At 44.1% G+C, this 21,245-nt stretch overlaps 1 protein-coding gene across 1 annotated transcript in view; it reads left to right on the top strand.

Annotated features, from left to right (window-relative positions):
- Nucleotides 1–21,245, top strand: part of LOC311234740 (VPS10 domain-containing receptor SorCS1-like) — a gene marked incomplete at both ends in the record, with an annotated part of 304,411 nt that overhangs the window by 202,116 nt on the left and 81,050 nt on the right. Inside the window, one exon of the mRNA XM_084321983.1 lies at nt 17,856–18,035. Coding sequence (XP_084178109.1) covers nt 17,856–18,035 — 180 coding nt within the window. The remainder of the gene's footprint in view (nt 1–17,855; nt 18,036–21,245) is intronic.

Below are 21,245 nucleotides of genomic sequence, written 5' to 3'. Positions count from 1 at the left end.
GTTTTACAATGTCAAAGCCTTTTAAATATAAATCAAAACGCTCCCGTATTTCTGCAATCTATGTGCAAAATAATAACGAGTTGAGTTCTAACAAAGAACGTATTACATGCTGGGTAGGCTGATAGAGTAAACTGTAAATAAAATAGCTTATAACATTATAAAGGATATGGGCTATAAAGCAGGGGTTCCCAACCTTTATTCCCCAGAGCCCCACGATTCATTGGAGACATATAGGAATATGATATGATATAAGGTATACTGGTCCATCAGCGAGGAGATTTAGCCCACAGCGGATAGCCATTAAATGCCATTTGAGAATATAGGCTATAGTATTAAGGCAAAACGACGGCCTATAGCCTATACATATTATTTAATGTTTTCATAAGCGTAAAGATACAGCTAGATTAGCGATCAAGTTAGTTTACTGTGCAGGCTTCGCAGGGCTGTGCCATGTGTTATTATATATGCGCAAGTTACTGTTGCATAATGTAGGCTATGCTATTATATCTCATTTATATAGAGAGAATACCGACAACAAAATAGATTGTATGCCTCTACAAATCATATTATACCCGGTAGCCAATCGAACGAAACTAATAAAGGCATTCATATTCCAGCATGGTTATAATGACACACCAACGCCAAACAGTGGTCAATGGTCTTTATTAGTATTTTGAGCTGTCCAGGCAGAATTGCAGCAATGGTCTTAGGGAGTCGTTGATATCTGACATCACCGTGTACAAGTCCGCCAGCCTGTCGCGTATATCCCATAACACACGCTGTGTCTTCTTGGTTCAACAGCGCGTTGAATTAGTTGCTTAGACCTCCGTGAACTCTGAAGTTTCTCAGAGTTCGCTCGGGTTAGTCCATTATTTCACATCCCATGGGGGTGTTTCATGACCATATATGGATAATCATGCACGAGCATTGACGGTAGAACAAAAAGGTATTTATCAACACAGTGTGTGTACGACCCGTGTACACACGTGTGATAAATCCCGATTTTTCGTACGTACACACATTCTAAATTCTGTGCTTAAGAACGAAAATAGAACGCTTTCTAAGAATTGTTGATAAATGAGGGCCCTGGGCTATAAGCTGGCTGGAGGTGGGCGTGGTCGGACAGATGGGAGGTGCATGTGAGACGTTTTCAGTTGACGCACACAGGCGCTGAGTGTATCCCATAGGCGAAGCAGAAAAGCGTAGCTAATGAAATATAAGTATGGTTTTAGAGCGGTCTAGGGTAATTCATGAAATGCTTACTTATGGCAGTATACGTCGATTCCATTGTAGACGCTGCCGTTTCTTGCCTGAACCCGCTATTGTTCCTGAATCAAATCTACAATATAGGTATTATGTTCCATCATGAATGCATGAAAGGGGGGGGGGCGTTGTTTTTGATTATATGATTGTCAGTAACGGCATTCGCATTGAACACTAAAAAACGGTTATTAGCCCGATCGGTACAAAAGCCTTGCAGGATCAAGCAAAAATGTACGTCAAATCGCCCTTACCTGTGGCCGGGAGTAATCCAAAAAGAATATTCCAATTGTTTGATCGCCATCTGGTATATCCAATGTCCATTTGCGCGACGGCATAATCTACCATAACATATGGATCGGGCATATTTGACAGGCTTCAATGTAACCGGGACAATCGTTCGCCTCGCCCGAGAAGGCAAATGAAACCCGAGACCTGGGACCATCCCACAGCCCAGGATACAATGTTAGAAAGGGTGCTCGATACCGCCGTCTAGCGTGATGCGGCCGGTATTGCACCTAGGCATTCTCAATGCGATTCCCAATGTTAACCCCGAGTCAGTGGGCCTGTAATGAATAGAAATATCGAATAAAATAAATAACGATCAAATAACAAGTATACTCGTTGTTGGCGTTCAACGATTGGTGACCAATAGCGAGTATAATCGTTGTTGGCGGGGAATGAGTTAAAAGAGTAACTGGACATTTATTGTTAATTGGAGTTAACAGGAGTTCATTGATGCAGGTGCTCTTGATAAGTTGGAGTTTGTTTTGTTGCATAATACGTGCCAAGGGATGTGTTTGTAACTTTCTTTTTACCGACATTACATAAAAGAATTTGTAGGAATGCTTCTCGTTGTGTTTTAAAGCCTTTCAGTGCACAAGGTATGGCCAGCCTCATCACACGTTGGATAAACAATGTTGGAAGGTCTGAGAAAATTATATATACCCAAGTCCCTTTGTCGAGTTGAAACATCATGCCCTTTGACCAGCACCACTATTGGTTAGTCTAGCCCAGGGGTGGCCAACCCGCGGCTCGCGAGCCGCATGCAGCTCTTTGCCCGTCAATGGATCCATCCATAAAAAAAAAAATAATAATAATAATATATATATATATATATATATATATATATATATATATATATATATATATATATTTTTTTTTTTTTTTTACTTTTTTTTTTTTTTTTTTATGTCACTCATTCCATAAGGACGTAGAATAAACATTTACAATTTTTTTTCAAATGGTCAATTTGCATGTTCTTGGTATCTGAATCTAGGGACATATATGGATCAGTGTCAGAAATAGTGTGTCTGTTACTAGGCTTGAGTAAATTGTAATGAACCAAAGGAGAATATCAATTCTATTTAAAAAAAAATTATCTTTGACTGTGAATAACACCATGCTAAAATTGACCAGACCTGACCAGCAAATAAATAAAGGGAAGATGATTAAACAGAAGGTTTTCTAGATACAGTACTGAATTCTGCCATCTTTTTTTAATGTAAATTTCTCCACAATTTTTCATCGTATTGCAACACCGTTTTTTGCAAGACTTTCAGAAAGGTAGAGAAACTAACTGCGTTCTGTTTTATGGCAATAACGTTCAGGTTTGTGGGAGATAATCCCAAAAAATAAGAGAAATAAAAAAGTAAATCCAGAAATCAGATGATTGACAGGGGCTGGTGTGAGCTGGGTAGGGTAGTTTTTCGAAATTCGAAAGCCCTGAGTCTCTTCCTTCAAAAGACTACACTCACTTTTGGCTGTGCCACTTCCACCTGTCAATATGCTTTCCAACTCAATGCCCTTAGATTTCTATAATCTTATATTTCACTAATAACAGTTAAAATAATTGGTAAACAAACGTAATGCTGAAAATATACACTTTTACTGTATATCTCGGGCTTAAGAGGTTAATCCTGTGAGGCCCAAATTAAAAAGACATTAGCAACTTCAGAGGCCAGAGGGTGGGACATATAAACACATTTACTATCAAATAGCATTGTGAGGCTGAACAACATGACCACTTGACTATACATTACATTTTTTTAAATAAACATTCTTTTTTTAAATGGCTAAAAGTGATTTTGTAATTTTGCAACCGTGGGTCTTACAGGGTACTTTTTACGCTGTGAGGCCCAAATAAAAAAGACATTAGCAACTTCAGAGGCCAGAGGGTGAGACCTATAAACACATGAAGGTTGCCGTGACTGAAAAAAAGTTGTGAAACGCTGTTATATGGTGTGGCTCTTTGTGGTACCACAGTCATTTTTGTGGCTCTTAGTCTCTGACTGGTTGGCCACCCCTGGTCTAGCCACAATCAAAACCCAAAAGTGGAGATAATCACATTGGGTCTCATTCTCAGAACGTAGTTACGACAAAATATTTCATCTTAGCCAGATTTCGACCTATTTAAGACATATTAGGGCTGGGAGTGGGAGTCAGGATGCATGTCCTGGTCAGGTGGTTGTTGAGGTGGCTGGAGGGTTATTGCGGGGGCAATTGTGGGTCTGGCGCTGCGAAACCCCGCTCCATCATGGTAGCGACCCACTCGCCGATGATGCCGAGGCGCTCCAGGCTGACAGCGGTTCTGTCCTGGCTGGCAGCGAGCCGCTCCAGACTGGCAGCGACCTGCTCCAGGCTGGCAGCGGTTCTGTCCTGGCTGGCAGCGGCCCACTCCTGGCCGGCAGCGAGCCGCTCGAGGACACTGTTTTGCCGCTCCTGCTCCGCCAGCATCGCCTCGCCCATGTGACCTCCATGGCTGGGTGCACCCCTGGCACCCCTGGGGGACGGGGGGGGGGCACTGTTGGACGGGCCAGCACTGGTGGACGGGCCAGCACTGGTGGACGGGCCAGCACTGGTGGACGGACCAGCACTGGTGGACGGGCCAGCACTGGTGGACGGGCCAGCACCGGTGGACGGGAGGGACAGCTCCGGGGGGGGGGCGGGTCCGCCTCTGAGTTGAATCTGGGAATGAATTGGGGTGGTTAATTGTGATTGACGTGGGGGTTGCGATCATGCAATGCTTGATGCACATGCATGTTTCAATTAGATATTACAGGTGCATCTCAATACTTGATTTGCATGAATCCATGCGGCGCGGCACACAGTACATCTTGCCTATTTGTTCCCAACTACAATTGATTGTTAAATCAACTCTAAATAGGGTAAAGTGTTAACACTGCAAGATTTACTGTGCATGGAGGCAATCGATATATTCCCTGTTCTAATTTATTGGGATGCACCTGTTGTGGAAGGGACGCTTACCGTCTGTGTCGGCATCAGATCCTTCGGGGACGGGAGACATGCTGGCTGCAGAGAACAGGAGACGGTGCCCAGCTCCGCGCGTCGTCACGTTCCGGTCCGCACCTTCCACACCCGCGATTGTTGTGGTGCCTATGATGGCCTGGACGCGCAGGTCCAGGTCGGACAGGGCCGGGCCTGCTGGTCCTCCACCAGTTGCCAGCATGTCTCTCCTGTGCTTGGCGATCCGGTGCTTGCAGGCCGACTTTGTGTCAACCCACTTTTTGTTTACTTCGTTGGCTGTGCGCCCCTCGCCGGATACAGCGTTCACCTCTGCGGTGATTTGGGCCCATGCCTGATTGATTGATTGGAAGGTTTATTAACAGATTGCAGAATGGGTACAGTACAGTACAGCTCAATACATACAAAACATACCTCCCGTTTGTGGGTGCCCCTGTACCCGGAGCTGACGCTGTTGAAAAGAACCCCCTTTTAATTATCCACTCCCGATATCAGTACCTGAATTAATGAATGGAAACTTTATTAACAGATTGCAGAATTTACAATACAGTACAGCTCAATACACACAATTGTTAAGGGGATGCAGACCAGAGGAATACGTTTGTCTTGTTTACAGGGGATCCCCTCCTCCATTTCAGCATTAGTGAAATTCCTACGTCGTTGCTTAGACTTAGAGGCAGCTGCGCCTCTTCCTACCGTGTCAGAACGGCGCTTTGACATTTCAGCGAGGGTTTGCACACTGCCCAATTGACTGCTTTATAAGGACTGTCGGGGCGTGGTTTGTATGCAAATGAGCTGAACGGGAACGCGCTTTGGAGTTTACGACATAATGCCATTCTCCAAGCAGATATCAGATCATATCATTTCTGCGACCGTTTCAGCCACTTAAGACATATCTCCAGCACGTTCAGGACTCAGAGTGTACTTGTCATAGATTATCTCTCAGTGGTTCCAAGATAAGTCTTCCAGAATATATCTTTGAAAAATGTTCGGGAATGAGACCCATTGGGTCTCATTCCCGAACGAAGTTATGACAAAAGATTTCGTCTTAGCCAGATTTCGGCCCATTTAAGACATATTAGGGCTGGGAGTGGGAGTCCCCAAATTTTCCTGAGATCAGATTTGATCGTGGCTGAGAGCAGATTTAAGAGTGCTGAGGAGCACTCTTAAATCTGCTCTCAGCCACGATCAAATCTCATGATTGATTGACTAATTTAAAATGTCATTATAACTTGACAAACTGTGTTCTCATAGTGATTCCTTCACGTCAACGCTACAGGCCTCCTTGGAATTAATTACTTAATCATAATTAAAATAAATATGACAATATTTGTACGATAAGAAATTACGCATTTGATGTCGGAAAAATCAATAATATGGATTCATCTGATCACAGGGCAGCTGCTTAACCATATCTGAACCAGCTATTTTGGACAAATGTATAATTACTTTAATTACTCAGATATTCAAACACAATTATGCAATTATTGTGAAATGATTGAAAATAATAATTATTTAATGCCTTCTGTGGAATTTGTATTTCTTATTTGTTACACATCTGTTTTAATGATTAATTATATACATTTGAAGACTTACACTGTACAAGCAAAACTGTACATTGGAATATTGACAAAACCATACTTGGTCATTTACTGTACATTGGAGGGGGTTGATATAGCTATAAACCTGCATTCCTTCGAATATATCATTAATCAATTAAACTTATATTGAAATACACTATATAGCCTATACACCAACACTGAAATGACAGTGGATAAATAAATAAGAACTAAAGCTAATCAGTGGAAATAGACTGCATTAATATTCCATAACAAGTCTTGTGTGCGCCTACGAATGAACAGTAGCCTATAGGCTTAATTATGGAATAATAAGCCATACTGCGTTCATTCATTACGCCCGCCGTAGGCTATATATATTATATTTCATTCATTCATTCATATACAGTACTGCGCGCACGTGTGTGTGTGTGCGCGCGCGCTGCGGCAGGTGTACCGCGAGCTGTATTTAAGCATTACATCACGCGCAGGAGTGGTTTGTGACCAATAAACCATGCCTAGGGGTGGTCGTTAGGCCCGAGGCGCAGCCGAGGGTCGTTAGACCCCCCTAGGCATGGTTTATTGGTCACAAATCACGACTACAAGTGGTGTAAAGCTTTTATACAACTGCCAGATTCATCCAACCTTATTTCTATACAATAAACACACATTAATCGAAGATTTATTGAAAAAACCATCCGCCAGAAAAAGTAGTTCCCACAACTACAAAAAAGACAAGCCTAAACTTAACCAGTTGGAAACCAGGGGTACAGTAATAAAATTAGCAATCAACCAATCAATCAATTCAATAGACCATGCTCACTTAAAACAGCGCTGCTTCTCTCTCAGTCTGACTCCCCCGCTGTTGCAGACAGGAGTGTGTGTGTGTGTGCGTGTGTGTGTGTGTGTGTGTGTCACAGTGTGTGTGTGTGTGTGTGTGTGTGTGTGTGTGTGTGTGTGTGTGTGTGTGTGTGTGTGTGTGTGTGTGTGTGTGTGTGTGTGTGTGTGTGTGTGTGTGTATGTGTGTGTGTGTGTTTGTGGGTACGCCAGCGTCGGACAGTGTGAGAGTGAACGCTGCAGTCAGTGGGAAGGAAGTAGAAATTTAAATCAATCAATTAATCAATCAATCAATCCGCGATTTTTCTTTTGTTCTAGATTGACTCAAGACCCATCAATTACATCATCCAACATTGTTTAAAGGACTAACACATTCCCCTTGACAGAATCGCTTCATATTTAGTCGTTATGGTGCTATCAACATATCCATTTGTTGTCCGCGATCTTGTTTTCTCCCGGAGTGAGCCGGGGAGTGATATGTGATTCGGTTGTGGGCGGGTCCTGAGCCCAGGACCGTGGATTGTTGCCAATAAAGACGTGTAAATGGCCAATCAGAATCGAGAAATTTGCATGCCGTTGTATAAATGATGCCAATACATTAATCTAATCTAGTTTTGATGGCGCGCAAGCGTGATTATGAAACCTAGCCGCATTTCTCGGAGACGCTCTCTGATTGGCACTGACTGACGCTAGGTTTCGTAATCACGCGGCTCACAAGACTCGCAAAGCACTTCCGCCATTCCATTTGCACACAGCTGCGTCACTAGTTGCCTTATAAGGAGCTCTGGAGGCGTTGTTTTGTATGCAAATAACCTGAACGGGAACGCGCTTTCGAGTTTAAGACAGAATGCCATTCTCCAAGCAGATATCAGATCATATCATTTGTGCGACCTTTTCAGCCACTTAAGACATATTACCAGCACGTTCAGGACTCAACTTGTCATTGATTATGTCTCAGTGGTTCCAAGATAAGTCTTCCAGAATATATCTTTGAAAACATTTCGGGAATGAGACCCAGTGTTGTCAGAGTGCAGTAGAAATGGCAGTGGCCTAAAACGTAAGGTTATGTATATAACTAGGGATGTCCCGATCCGATCACGTGATCGGGATCGGGGCCGATCACGTGATTTTCCGAAGATCGGGATCGGCAAAAAAAAAAAAAAAAAAAAAATTTTTTTTTTTTTTTTACTTTTTTTTTTTTATTCAACAAACATGACCATGTTCACGTCTTAAACTCATACTGAGGCCTTAGTTTTGGTTTTAAATTGCATATCATCATTCATTTATTTATTGTCACAGAGCAGAAGAATTTTGCCAAAACAAACCAATAGTATCCAGCTGCAGAACGGCAGACCAGCCACAATCTCAGACCCAAATAATTTTTATTTAAATTTTTTTTATCCCAATTTCTCACATTACATTCACCCTGAATGTTGACGTTATCCAGGGGAAAAGTTAACTTCATAAATCATTTGATGTATAATTAAATCAAAGGAAATGCGTTTGGGTCTGAGAGTGTGGCTGGTCTGCTGTTCTGCAGCTGGATACTATTGGTTTGTTTTGGCAAAATTCTTCTGCTCTGTGTGACAATAAATAAATGAATGATGATATGCAATTTAAAACCAAAACTAAGGCCTCAGTATGAGTTTAAGACGTGAACATGGTCATGTTTGTTGAATAAAAAAAAATAAAAAAAATAATTTTGATCGGATCGGGAAATATCGGTATCGGTAGATACTCAAAATCACATGATCGGGATCGGATCGGGAGCAAAAAAACGTGATCGGGACATCCCTATATATAACCAAGTTCTATGAGTTATGGTGACGCTCAGCACCAGTTGCATAATATCTCGCTTCAGTGGATATGCACTGAATACATTTCAAAATGTACCTTTACATACCAACATCCGTCTGACCACACCCCCATCTGCTGCCTACATAAGCAGGGGTGGGGCCACACACTTATCTCCTTCCCAACAAATTTCACCACAATGAAAGATCAAGGGCCGCAGCGGCGTCCTGGTGCTGAGCGTCACCATAACTCATAGAACTTGGTTATATACATAACCTTACGTTCTATTTCGTTATGGCTTACGCTCAGCACCAGTTGCATAACAGGAGCTGAGCGGGAGCCATAGGCCGACAAATGTACCCCGCTGAGGCCCCCCACAACCATCAGACCGGGGAGGACCGAGCCCCCCGACCCTCCCTAATGGAGGATACCCCCCCTATTGGAGGCTTACGGGAGGGAGACGGATCCGACCGTGCGAAGAGGAACTCAAGCAACCCAACGCACAGGGTGAGCAGACCGTGGCTTGACCCCACGACTACACACACGCACAACCCGCATGCCACCCGGGAACAAACGGAAGGAACAAACCCTGTTACTGCCCCCAAAATCACGGGGTCAAGAGCAACCCAACCCCGTGGTAAGGCTGTAGCAGCGGAGCGCGAAGGAAGACCCAGACCCACCGAAGGGACTGGATCCCCTGGAAAAAGGGGGCCCGGAGAGGTCAATGACGCCAAGCATCAAGACCCCACCAGGCGGTCATTTAGTGACACCGCCCCCCACATCGCCAGCGTATTCGGATAAGGCCCCTCCAAGAGCGGGCCCTTTCCTCCCAATAGCACACCGCCTGGCACACTGACCCTGCAGAACAGGCAGTCAGCATGGCCGTAAGCACTCAAAAAAGGTTAACCAACGGAAGCAGGCAGCTCACCGGGGAAACCAGGCAGCAGGCTGTAACCTGAGCCTGGAGCACTGCGGACGAGACAGGCGCCAAAGAAGTCAGCTGAAAACTGCCCCCCCGGCGGAAGGGGCGTATGCTGGCGTTGTTGATCACCATGACAAAGCCTCCATCAAAAAAAACCCACCCAGAGGGGTTGAGGCAGAGAAGGCTGACATGATTGGCAGACGTCATGAACGTGCAGGGGCACACTCAACCGGGCAACCCGGGAGTTGACACTGCTCCAACATACCAGGGAATCAACTACCCTCTCAGTACAGACGGTGGTTGTTCCTATAACCCCTCAAGAAAAAAGGGTTATCCCAAGCCTACGGTATCAACGAAACATTACTTCGGACCGGGCCCGGCGGCTCGGGAAGCACACAGGGTTACCAGAGGAGGTCCAGAAGACCACCCCAACAGCCCCCTCTTCGCCATGCGTGAGAGAGGAGCGAAGAAAGGAGAACCAGCCCCTTATGATAGTGTGTCAGGATGGAGGTAGGTGAGTTCCAATTGTTGTAGGCAATCACAGAGACGGAGAAGGTATACTCTTGAACAGGTTCGACTTTAATAGTAAAGAACACAAAGAGTAATACTAGGAAACTATGCCAAGGCAAGAGAACGAGAGAATTAGATAATGGAGCTTAGTGGTGGTCCAGAACAGGAACCGCCCGCGTTATCTCCGAACGCCTAAAGTGAAGACCTGACAAATGACAAGCAGAGGAAAGGAATGTTATATAGCCACCAAATACCAACATTCCACACACACCCCCGTGACAGCCAATCAGAAGCCAACCCCTAATTGACAGCACTAAATGACAGGGAAAACAAGTGACAGTAACCAAGTGACAGATGACAGAGAAGGTGGGAGGTTCCCGAACGTAGTCAAGAACCAGAATCGTAACAGTACCCTCCCCCGACGAACGGCACCAGACGTTCACCTGGGAGCCTCGGGATTCAGCCGCCGGAAATCATCGATCAGGCTGGGATCTAAAATATCCCTTTGAGGCACCCAAGAACGCTCTTCTATCCCGTACCCCTGCCAATCCACCAAGAACTGAAACCCCCTACCCCTCCGCATGCAACCCAGTATCCTCTGCACCGTGTAAATGGGCTGACCACCCATAAATTGAGGCGGAGGAACCGTAGGCAGTGGCGGGGCCAAGGGCGATGAGAGGAACGGCTTCAACAGGGACACATGAAACGTCGGATGAACCCTCATAGAACTCGGAAGCCGTAGCCTGTAAGCCACAGGATTCACCCGACGTACCACCTTAAAAGGTTTTGGAAAACATCGTTATTACAAAACATTTAGAAGGGAAGGAAAGAAGAAGTGTTTAAAGTCCGGTCGGGACCTTCCTACCCTGAGCGCAGGCCAAGAGAACTGCAATCTGGCTAACGGGACACCGAAGTTGAACACAGCATCTCCTGTGTCGGCGACGAGGGTAGCGTCGCTGCGCCACCCAGCCGCTACGTTTCTCCATGTTGACACAGTCCTCGCTGGCAGGGCTCCCGGTGTAGGTTCGACTAACATCCTCTGTCAAAGATGACGTCGTAGTCAGAGTGTTTAAGGCATGTTATAGTCATAGAAAACGTTCAACAGTGTAGCATTAAGCTAACAGCCGTCCGACTGATAGCAACAAGCTAACCTTTACTAGCCTGGTAAACACAGCGAGCTAACGCAGCAGCTAACAGCTGACTGGCTAACACAGTAGGCCACAACTAGCACGCCAGCTAAGCAGCTATCCGACTGATAGCAACAAGCTAACGTTTACTAGCCTGGTAAACACAGCGGGCTAGCGCCGCAGCTAACAGCTGACTGGCTAACACAGTAGGCCACAACTAGCACGCCAGCTAAGCAGCTATCACCTGAACTGTACACAACGACATAACAAGCCACACTTCAGACAGGCCGCTGTCCAAGTCCCTCCCCTAAGAGGGAAAAGAAAAAGAATGTCAAAACACAGTTTACAACGGTGATCCAGACATACAGCGGGGCCAGCACAGTTCCCATTTCGGGCTGCAGCCGACTTTGAGCATGGAACTCCCGATAAAGAAGATCCTATGCCCACATTTCCTCGTTAGGGTATACTTTCATTTTTATATGAAAGGTGGGGCCTGCACGGGACAGAGAAGCATCCGCTCGAGAATCCTGGGTTCACCAGGACCTGGTCGCGGCCCACTAGATTGACCATCATGGGCGTCAGACCAAGATCCTCCGACCGCCGTTTTAAGCCGAGCAGAGGACCCCAGCCTGGAGTCGGCGTTTCGTAAATTGTCAGCTAACCCCCACAGCATCAACAACAACCAGAGCTTGCAAGCAAAACAGTACGTACCCCATCCTGGAAACAACCGCTTCTCACAACAGTCGGTGCTTCCCACAGTCCAGCTGTGTGGCCGGAGGGCAACCCCATCCAGCCGCAGCAAGGAGGACTGTAGATGGGGAGCATGTCAGCGGCGTGAGCTCCTAATACGAAAAAGCCGTTGAAGGTCAGAATGATCATCATTTTCCAGACACTCCAGTGACGAAGACAATATCGCCGTATTTTCTCGAAAATAGTGAGAGAGAAAATAAAGATATAATGTCAACGTATCTCCTTGTTCTTCTGTTTTCCTTTCTCCAGCTAATACTTTCTTCCTCGCCAAGTGATTGGTATACAGGCACTATCATGTGGATGAAATTTGAGAAGGAGATGAGTGTGTGGCCCCACCCCTGCTTATGTAGGCAGCAGATGGGGGTGTGTCCTCGACGACCAGTTGAACTTCTCTGCTCACATCGCAGCGACGACCAGAACCTGCCGATTCCTCCTGAGCAACGTCAGAAGGATCCGCCCCTTCCTGACAAAAGAAGCCACCCAACTCCTCGTCCAATCAACAGTCATCTCCCGCCTGGACTACTGCAATGCACTGCTCGCTGGCCTCCCGGCCACTGCCACTAAGCCTCTTCAACTCATTCAGAACGCAGCGGCCCGCCTGATCTCAAACCTACCGAAGTCGGCCCATGTCACCCCACTTCTTAGGGACCTGCACTGGCTCCCCATTGCTGCACGAATCCGCTTCAAGGCCCTCGACCTAGCATACCGTGCGGCAAAGGGAACCGCTCCCGCCTACCTCCGGTCAATGGTCTCTAACTACACACCCTCAAGACCCCTACGTTCTGCATCTTCTGGCCGCCTCAGACCTACTCCTATCCAAGCTCCGGGAGGGTCATCAAAGAGAAGTCGCCTATTCTCAGTCCTTGCCCCACAATGGTGGAATGAACTACCCACCCCAGTTAGGACAGCCGAATCACGTCCAATCTTTCGCCGTCGACTAAAGACGCACTTCTTCAACCATTATATGAATAAAAAAAAAACTATAAAAAATAAAATAAAAATAAAAAATCTAACCCTAACTAACCGTACTGTCATGCACTTGTCCTAATAAACTAACCTACACTGTAGCACTCAACACTTTGATGAACATTGTTACTCAGCTGATAGAGTTGTGCCCTTCCTGATGGCTTGTCGTACAGAACTTGTAAGTCGCTTTGGATAAAAGCGTCAGCTAAATGACTAAATGTAAATGTAAATGTAAATGGTCAGACGGATGTTGGTATGTAAAGGTACATTTTGAAATTTATTCAGTGCATATCCACTGAAGCGAGATATTATGCAACTGGTGCTGAGCGTAAGCCATAACGAAATAGAACCATAGTTTCTGTGTTTCAAAATATTGACTTTATTATTGGTGCAACATTTCATCCGACTGTCGCACATGAATGCGAGCAAGTCGGATGAAAAATGGACCTTCAGAGAAAGTATATATTATATTGTGGTGACTCACTTATCGCTCACATGTATACAGACATTCACCTGTATTTAGGAGAGGAGTGAGGGCTCCTTTAAGACACTGGGTTCAGAGGGTATGAGGGGTGCATTCTTGGAAATGGGGAGGGGTTGTTATTTACATATCGCTGCTGTCGGGACAAAACCTCATAACTCCATTTTTTGAATTTTTTTTTTATTATATAAATCAACTCGGTAGATCATCCTCCATATGTGTGTGTGGGTTTTACAAAGTTTAAACAATGGGAAAGCATTAAACCGATCATCTGTCTAAACCTCTTAACTCTATTCACCCTCAAATCTGTGTTAGTTTTTTTCATCTGCTGAAAAGTTGGGTTTTTGGAGTTATGAGGTTTTGTCCCGACAGCAGCGATATGTAAGCTGTCACTGTATACGTCGATCGTCTCTGCACTTTATTTATGTAATTTATGTTGGGAAGTAAAAGGGAATAACTCGACCACCGTCTGCCGTCTCATCATTCCTGCACTGCCACAATATGTATATATATATTAAGGCTGTCAAAGTTAACGCGTTATTAACGCAAAATTCTTTTAACGCCACAATTTTTTTTACCGCAAGATTACCGCTTACAAAATAAATAATAATTATATATGTACATATATATATATATTTAAATGTTTTACTAGACTTCACTCGGGTGTATTATTGATACTCTCATTGATACTATGTTTGTTTTCTGACTCAAAGTGTGTGTGTGTGTGTGAGAGAGAGAGAGAGAGAGAGAGAGAGAGAGAGAGAGAGAGAGAGAGGGGGGGGGGGGGGTGAGAGAGATGAGGAAGGGGCAAGAGAGAAATGCTGCAGAAATGGGACAGCACTAGCACGACAGCGTAATGACGCAACTCACCCACACGCCGACTGTTTACATTACATACAGCCAGGCAGCTGTAAGTAATGGTCAGAAGGACCATGAAGCTTGCTCTGCATACCATGTAAATTATAACTAATGTCTTCAGTGTTTATGCTTGTATATAAAAAGGTTTTTGGTATCAAACTCGTGACATTTTGTGTTATTTTGTAGCACAAGTTTAATCAAATGTTAGTCAGGTTCTTTATATTCATACAGTATGTCAGTCAAATAGAACATGAATGGGTGAGACTATAATAAAGCATATACAGTAGTACTACATGGTATTGCATGGTACTACATGGCAGTATAGCGTACTACATGATACAACAGAATATGACCATGGTAGTACAGGGTACAACATGGTATTGCAGGTTAATACAGAGTACTGCAGTGTATTACATGGTACTAGTGGTAGTACATATTTACTTTTTACTTCTAGGTTCTCTTGATATAAATTCTAGTAATTCGCATGTATATGTAAAGAGAATACAAATCCACTGCAAATATTAACAATTGTAGAAAATATAAAAAAAATATAAAATTATACAATTAAAGATACTACACAGGGCCTATATAACACCCTGTACATTGAATAAAATGAATCACACCCTACCCAAATTGTGCTGGCATGGGTGTGGAGTAGAGGGTACGCTCATGCACTTGCTGTGGCACTGCCCGCTTGTTAGGCAATTTTGGTTGGACATTGCTGAGGACCTGTCAGTTACTCTCCAAATTGACATTAATCCTTGCCCTATAATGTGTATATTGGGTGTAAAAATGGACACTGCTCAAGCAAAGATTGTAAATAATACTGTAGCACTGGCTTTTCTAGCATGCAAACGGATTATTTTAATGAACTGGAAAGAACGCAAACCGAACTGCTTCAGTATGGAGAACTGGCGCAAGGACTTCATGGACTTGCTATCGATGGAACAGGCTGCTCTGTCTCTTCAAGAGAGTGATAGGCCCGATGGCCTTCAAGGTCCCCTGAACTTTATTAGATCACTATCTGGAATAAGTTTGTCTACTGAACCTTTGTAACGCTCTGCAACCCCCCCCCCCCCCCCCCCCTCGCCCCTTGTTGTTATTGTTATTATTATCATTTCTTGTCTTGTTTAGTCGTGTATGTATTGTCTTGTTTGAGAAAAATTAAAAAAAACTTTAAATATCAAAAAAAAACAATTGTAGAAAATACATTTTAATAAAATTAATTTACCCCCCCCCCCCCAATACAGTACCCACACTATAGTTCTGGCATTTTGTCAACCATGCGTTGAAACAGGGCCAAGAAGCGATCTGTTTTCCTCCCCCTCAAATGTATATACTCTCTTTTAGAAACTCTGTCCCTTAAACAGTACTGTAAATTTGTATATTTTGTATGTCATAAATATCTGGATGTAACAGTACTGTTTATCTGTATGTCATAAATGTTATGATGAATTGAAAATGGGGGACCCTGATGTAAACAAGTTGAAAGTCTTTCTCTGGTCTGCATCCCAATTGTGTGTATTGAGGCGTACTGTATTGTACCCATTCTGCAATCTGTTAATACAATTTCCAATCAATCAATCCCATAGGCGAAGTTGACTTAATTTTTTTAATGATTTGTTACGAAGAAATCAATACTTCCATTTCTCTAAATTACTGGGACCGCTCCGCCATTTTCTTTTTCTTTAGATTTGCGAAAGGTTTGCAGTGCATTCTGGGAAATACCATCTCTCCCTTGAAATCAAGCCTGCATCGTGGCAGACTCTGTTTGTAGGGCCATTTGGAGGGCTGAAACGTCACTACCCCTTGATCCAAAGTGAAATGGGACACCCCTACACTTCGCGGGAACGCGCAAAACGGAGCCGTAGGGCCAATGGGAGAATTGGGACGCAGCAAAAGAGTGCTGGGAGAGTGTGTGTGTGTGTGTGTGTGTGTGTGTGTGTGTGTGTGTGTGTGTGTGTGTGTGTGTGTGTGTGTGTGTGTGTGTGTGTGTGTGTGTGTGTGTGTGTGTGTGTGTGTGTGTGTGTGTGTGTGTGTGTGTGTGTGTGTGTGTGTGTGTGTGTGTGTGTGTGTGTGTGTGTGTGTGAGGGGGGGGGGGGTGAGTCCTCAGCCCTTGTGTGGGTGAATGAAACAAGTTCCTAACTTTTTCTTTCCCCTATTATTTCATGCACACTTTATTCATTGTTTTAAATTATTATTTTCTTTTAATTTGTGCATCACTCTGTTTGTTTTGAATTTGATGCACATTTGCAATGCATGAGGGTCATCCTTTTGTGTTAAATGGCTGCTTAAACAAAAAAATGGGGATGAATAGTTCAAGTGTAAAGTTCAACACACTACTGTGTTAGTAATCATTACTATGTAATGTTACAGTTAGTAAATTGGTATAGCCACCTGTTATTTTTTTGTTGGGCTTTTTTTTGTTTGTTTTACAATGCAGTTTGCACATCTTAGTTACTCGAAGATTCTGGACAGTATTTCTCATTGTGGCATTAAATAAACATGCATGTATTGCATAAAGCAAGCATTTGTCGACTCTCACGTTGATAAGAGTATTAAAACTTGAAAAATATCAGTTTAAGGTAGATTTAGAACAGATACAAAATATGCGATTAATTTATATATTATAATATAATATATATATAATATATATATTATATTATATTATATATATAAAACAGCATCTCTGCTGCAAGGATAAGTGGTGAGCTGTAGATGACAGGGATTCACGCAGTGATATTAGAGGGACTGATCCTCATTCATGGCATTAGGGACTAAGGACTGGAGTTAAAAAATCCCAAAAGCTTCTCTCCGAAGCAAGTTGTTGTAACGGTTACTCGCCGACAACATACAGGACCGTGTAAACTTTCAATTTGAGTAATAAAAAAAAACAAAAAGAACACAGAAAACACCAAAAATCGCAGATACAAGGTCACCCGACACCAGCGCTGTAACGTTTGATTGAATTGATTGAAAACTTTATTAACAGATTGCAGAATGGGTACAATACAGTACAGCTCAATACACACAATTGTTAAGGGGATGCAGACCAGAGAAAGACTTTCGTCTTGTTTACATCAGGGTCCCCCATTTTCAATTCATCAGGACATATATGACATACATGACATACAGATAGTCAGTACTGCTACATCTATACATTTATGACATACCAGATTTGCAAATACAGTACTGTTTGTGATACAGAAGGAGTCAAGAAAAGGGAGTATATACATTTGACGTAGAAACTGTACATTGGAGGAGGTTGGGTGGGGGGGGTTGGGTACGTTGGGATATTGACAACCATACTGGGTAATTTACATTGGAGGTGGTTGGGGGGGGGGGGGGCACACTGTATAAACAAGCAAAACTGTACATTGAGGGGGGGGGGGGGGGGGGAGACACTGTACAAACAAACAAAATTGTACATTGGACTATTGACAAAACCATACTAGGTAAATGACTGTACATTGGAGGGGGTTGGGTTAGGATATAGGACGTTATGCTTACTTGTACGTTTCCACATCCAGGACTTGCAGATAATCAGCACAGACGATAACCAGGTCATCGCAGCGGTGCAGGACTGGCACCAGAATGACTCCTATAACCTGTACATGTCTGAGGCCAGGGGCCTGTTCTTCACCCTGGCCATGGAGAACATCGTGAGCAGCGTAGGGCCCGAGGGGAACGTCATGATAGAACTCTATGAGGTAGGAAGCGCCGCTGCCCTCGGTGAGGTGTTGTCTGACCCTATTACACTTTTTCATGCTACTTAGCTGGGCCAAGCTGAGGTGGACCATGTTATGGCCTGCTTATGCAACCGTTGTTTAGTCTCTGGGGACAGGGACTACAGCCGAGTGAACAGGTGTGATATTCTGGGCTCTCTGTACTGCAGTTCAAGAATGTTGAAGAAAGCGTGAACTGTTACGTCTTGGAGGGACAGATGGTGCTATAGTGCACATTGCCCCACAGCATCTGAGTGTCTCATATACAGTAAGGTTGCCAACCTTCTCACTACTAAATAAGAGACTAAATGTGATTGTTGACATTTCCTTGGGGTGTGGTGTCACTTTACCTCTCAGTCAGACATGAAATAACACCAAATACTGTATCTCCATGGAACGTTAAATGTGCCTTTCACATTTAAAACAGTCAACAAAATGTTGAGCTTGCACCTTTTTAGACCATTTACCAACTTGAACTGAACAATAGGCTTGTCAGCTTTGTCAGAATATCTTACTTATATGACTCATATGAGCAGTCTCTCTCAAAGTTCTTGTTCCTTCCTTTTATAGACACAGAACACTCAAAATCAGCAACATTACAACAAACACAATCATTTGATCGTAATATGTAAGGTAATACATATCAGTGAAATAAACAACATTTGGAAGATCCATCTTGATACATTTCATTTCCTGGAGGCATATGGCCAAGCTGAAAGGTATTATTCGTGAGCGTTTCTACACATCAAACAGCATAGTCCATGGTTCTGAAACAACAGCTGCTATCTCCTGTCCTCTCCTGTCCTCTCCTGTCCTGTCCTCTCCTCTCCTCTCCTCTCCTCTCCTCTCCTCTCCTCTCCTCTCCTCTCCTCTCCTCTCTTCTTCTCTTCTCTTCTCTTCTCTTCTCTTCTCTTCTCTTCTCTTCTCTTCTCTTCTCTTCTCTTCTCTTCTCTTCTCTTCTCTTCTCTCATTGCCTCTCTTCTCTTGTCATCTTCTCTTTTCTTCTCTTCTCTTCTCTTCTCTTGTCTTCTCTCCTCCACAGAGAAATTCAATATATAATCAATATACGGGACAAGGGAAGTTCCATATGGAACAAACCAATTTAGCCCAATATACTGGGATGTCCCGGCTAATATGGGACAGTTGGCAACCCTATTTATTCTCTCTCTCTCTCTCTCTCTCTCTCTCTCTCTCTCTCTCTCTCTCTCTCTCTCTCTCTCTCTCTCTCTTCTCTCTCTCTCTCTCTCTCTCTCTCTCTCTCTCTCTCTCTCTCTCTTCTGTGACATTAATCTCCTAAACTAAAACATGTAGCAATCTTATAATCATAATCAGCCAGTATTACCTCGTCACCTGTGTTCGTGAAGTTTCTGCATTGTGTTTGTCTCTTACTCCGAAGTCGACCTTCTCATACTGGCTGTACAACTGTTTCATCCCCGTAAATGCAATCCGTAATCAGAAGAATTCGACACTGGCAAACGTGGTACCTTTCTTGGAAAAACGTTGTTTATTCCATAAACAAAGCCTCATACCAGATGTAACCAATTCTGTAATGTCCTTGAACAGTCTTAATTCATTCTTCTCCACCGTCTCTTATGCTATTAGTCCAATGGTTCTGGGCCTCGTCGTCGGCCAAAACCTCCCCTGTTAGCCGAAGCTAGCAATGATGTGGCATATTCCCTTCCTGCCCCCCCCCCCCCCGCGAGGGGAGGAGGGATCCTTTCAAAGTCTCTGATCAACGCGTCTGCTCGCCTGTGCGTCGTGTCTCAATCTAACTTACCCCGGAAGGAACTCACATCTCATAACGTCTCCCCCTAGCAACGGGCCCCGCCCCCTCTTCTCGTTACTACGTGACACGCTACCATGGCAACGGCTGGTCACCTTTAACACACTAAACGTCCGTTTCTATCGATGTCAAACTCTCCCCGTAGCTCTGACCAAACCTGCCTCCACCAGTGCTTATCAGTGTTTATGTTAACAAGCTGCCGATGACCTCGGAGCCCAGGGCTCTATTAGAACTGGCTTCCCAGTCTAACTTGAAAACACACCACTAAATACTGTCCTCCTCATGTGAGATCTAATAGCAGATGCTGTCATCCACCAGATATTTACATTATATACACATTGAAAAACATAGATTCATTCAATATGGTTACACCACATCAGGGCTGTACACTGCGACGAGATGATCGCGAATTGCCCCTTTAATTGGCCGTTGCGATTGGTAAATATTATCTGGGGGCGGGCTTGCGAGTAGTGCTTTCAAGCCTTGCATTCGCATTTCACTCCTAAATTATCCAAGGCGTGTGATGACGCGATGACGTCACTCACGCGAGCTGAGCAGTGAGCACTCAGCAGGTATGATCAGCGGGAACAATCGACTGAGCACTCACTCTGATAGACTGGCTGACTGTCTGATTTAGCTATGAAGAAAAGTAAAGTTAGTATTGCTTCATATTTTCGACGCGTTCAACCTCCTATAGTGAGCCGAACTGAACTGAACTCAGACACACGGAGAGAGCTGTGGCGTCTGCTGCTCCTCCTCCCTCCCGCACCCGTGGCTGTTGTAAACACTAGTCTCGAGTCTAGTGGGACACTGGGACCTCGGTGAGCCTGCCAGCCGGCTACAGTAGCTACTGATATCAACAAATGCTCCAGCAAGTCTAGTAGTGCATGATAGCTCGCGTTAGCTTACTGTTCAAAACGAAACGTCCCATTAAACTAAATAGTTCAGATAGCTCCTGAATTCTGATATCAATGTCTTATAACACTGAGTCGATGCGTATTCGAGCTGAGGGCACACTGAATATAGTCAATAGGGTCCAGCTGCAGCACCGGAGAATCCTGGCCGTAGCTGGAGGCTACAGTATAGGGTCCAGCTGCAGCTCCGGAGAATCCTGGCCGTAGCTGGAGGCTACTCGAGTACACACAGACAGTGGAGCTGGTTGCATATAGCGAGCATTTTGACTTGTTGCGTGGTGGCGATGTCTCGCAGATAATACAACTACAAGTATGATTATATAATATATATATTGTATTAAAAAAAAGATTTATATAAAATAATTTTTTTTCTTTTTTTTTAAATCAAAAACAATCGATATAAATAATGGTAAAATTGTTATTTAAAAATGTGCCCCTAAAAAATATGTTTTGCCCCTAAATTTCTCATTTAGGGGCAAGTGTGCCCCTAGTGAAAAA

Source organism: Notolepis coatsorum, assembly GCF_963971535.1.
Source record: "Notolepis coatsorum genome assembly, chromosome: 9".
In the NCBI taxonomy this organism is placed as follows: domain Eukaryota; kingdom Metazoa; phylum Chordata; class Actinopteri; order Aulopiformes; family Paralepididae; genus Notolepis; species Notolepis coatsorum.
The sequence above is the reverse complement of the archived record's forward strand: the minus strand, read 5'-3'. Positions and strand labels throughout refer to the sequence as shown.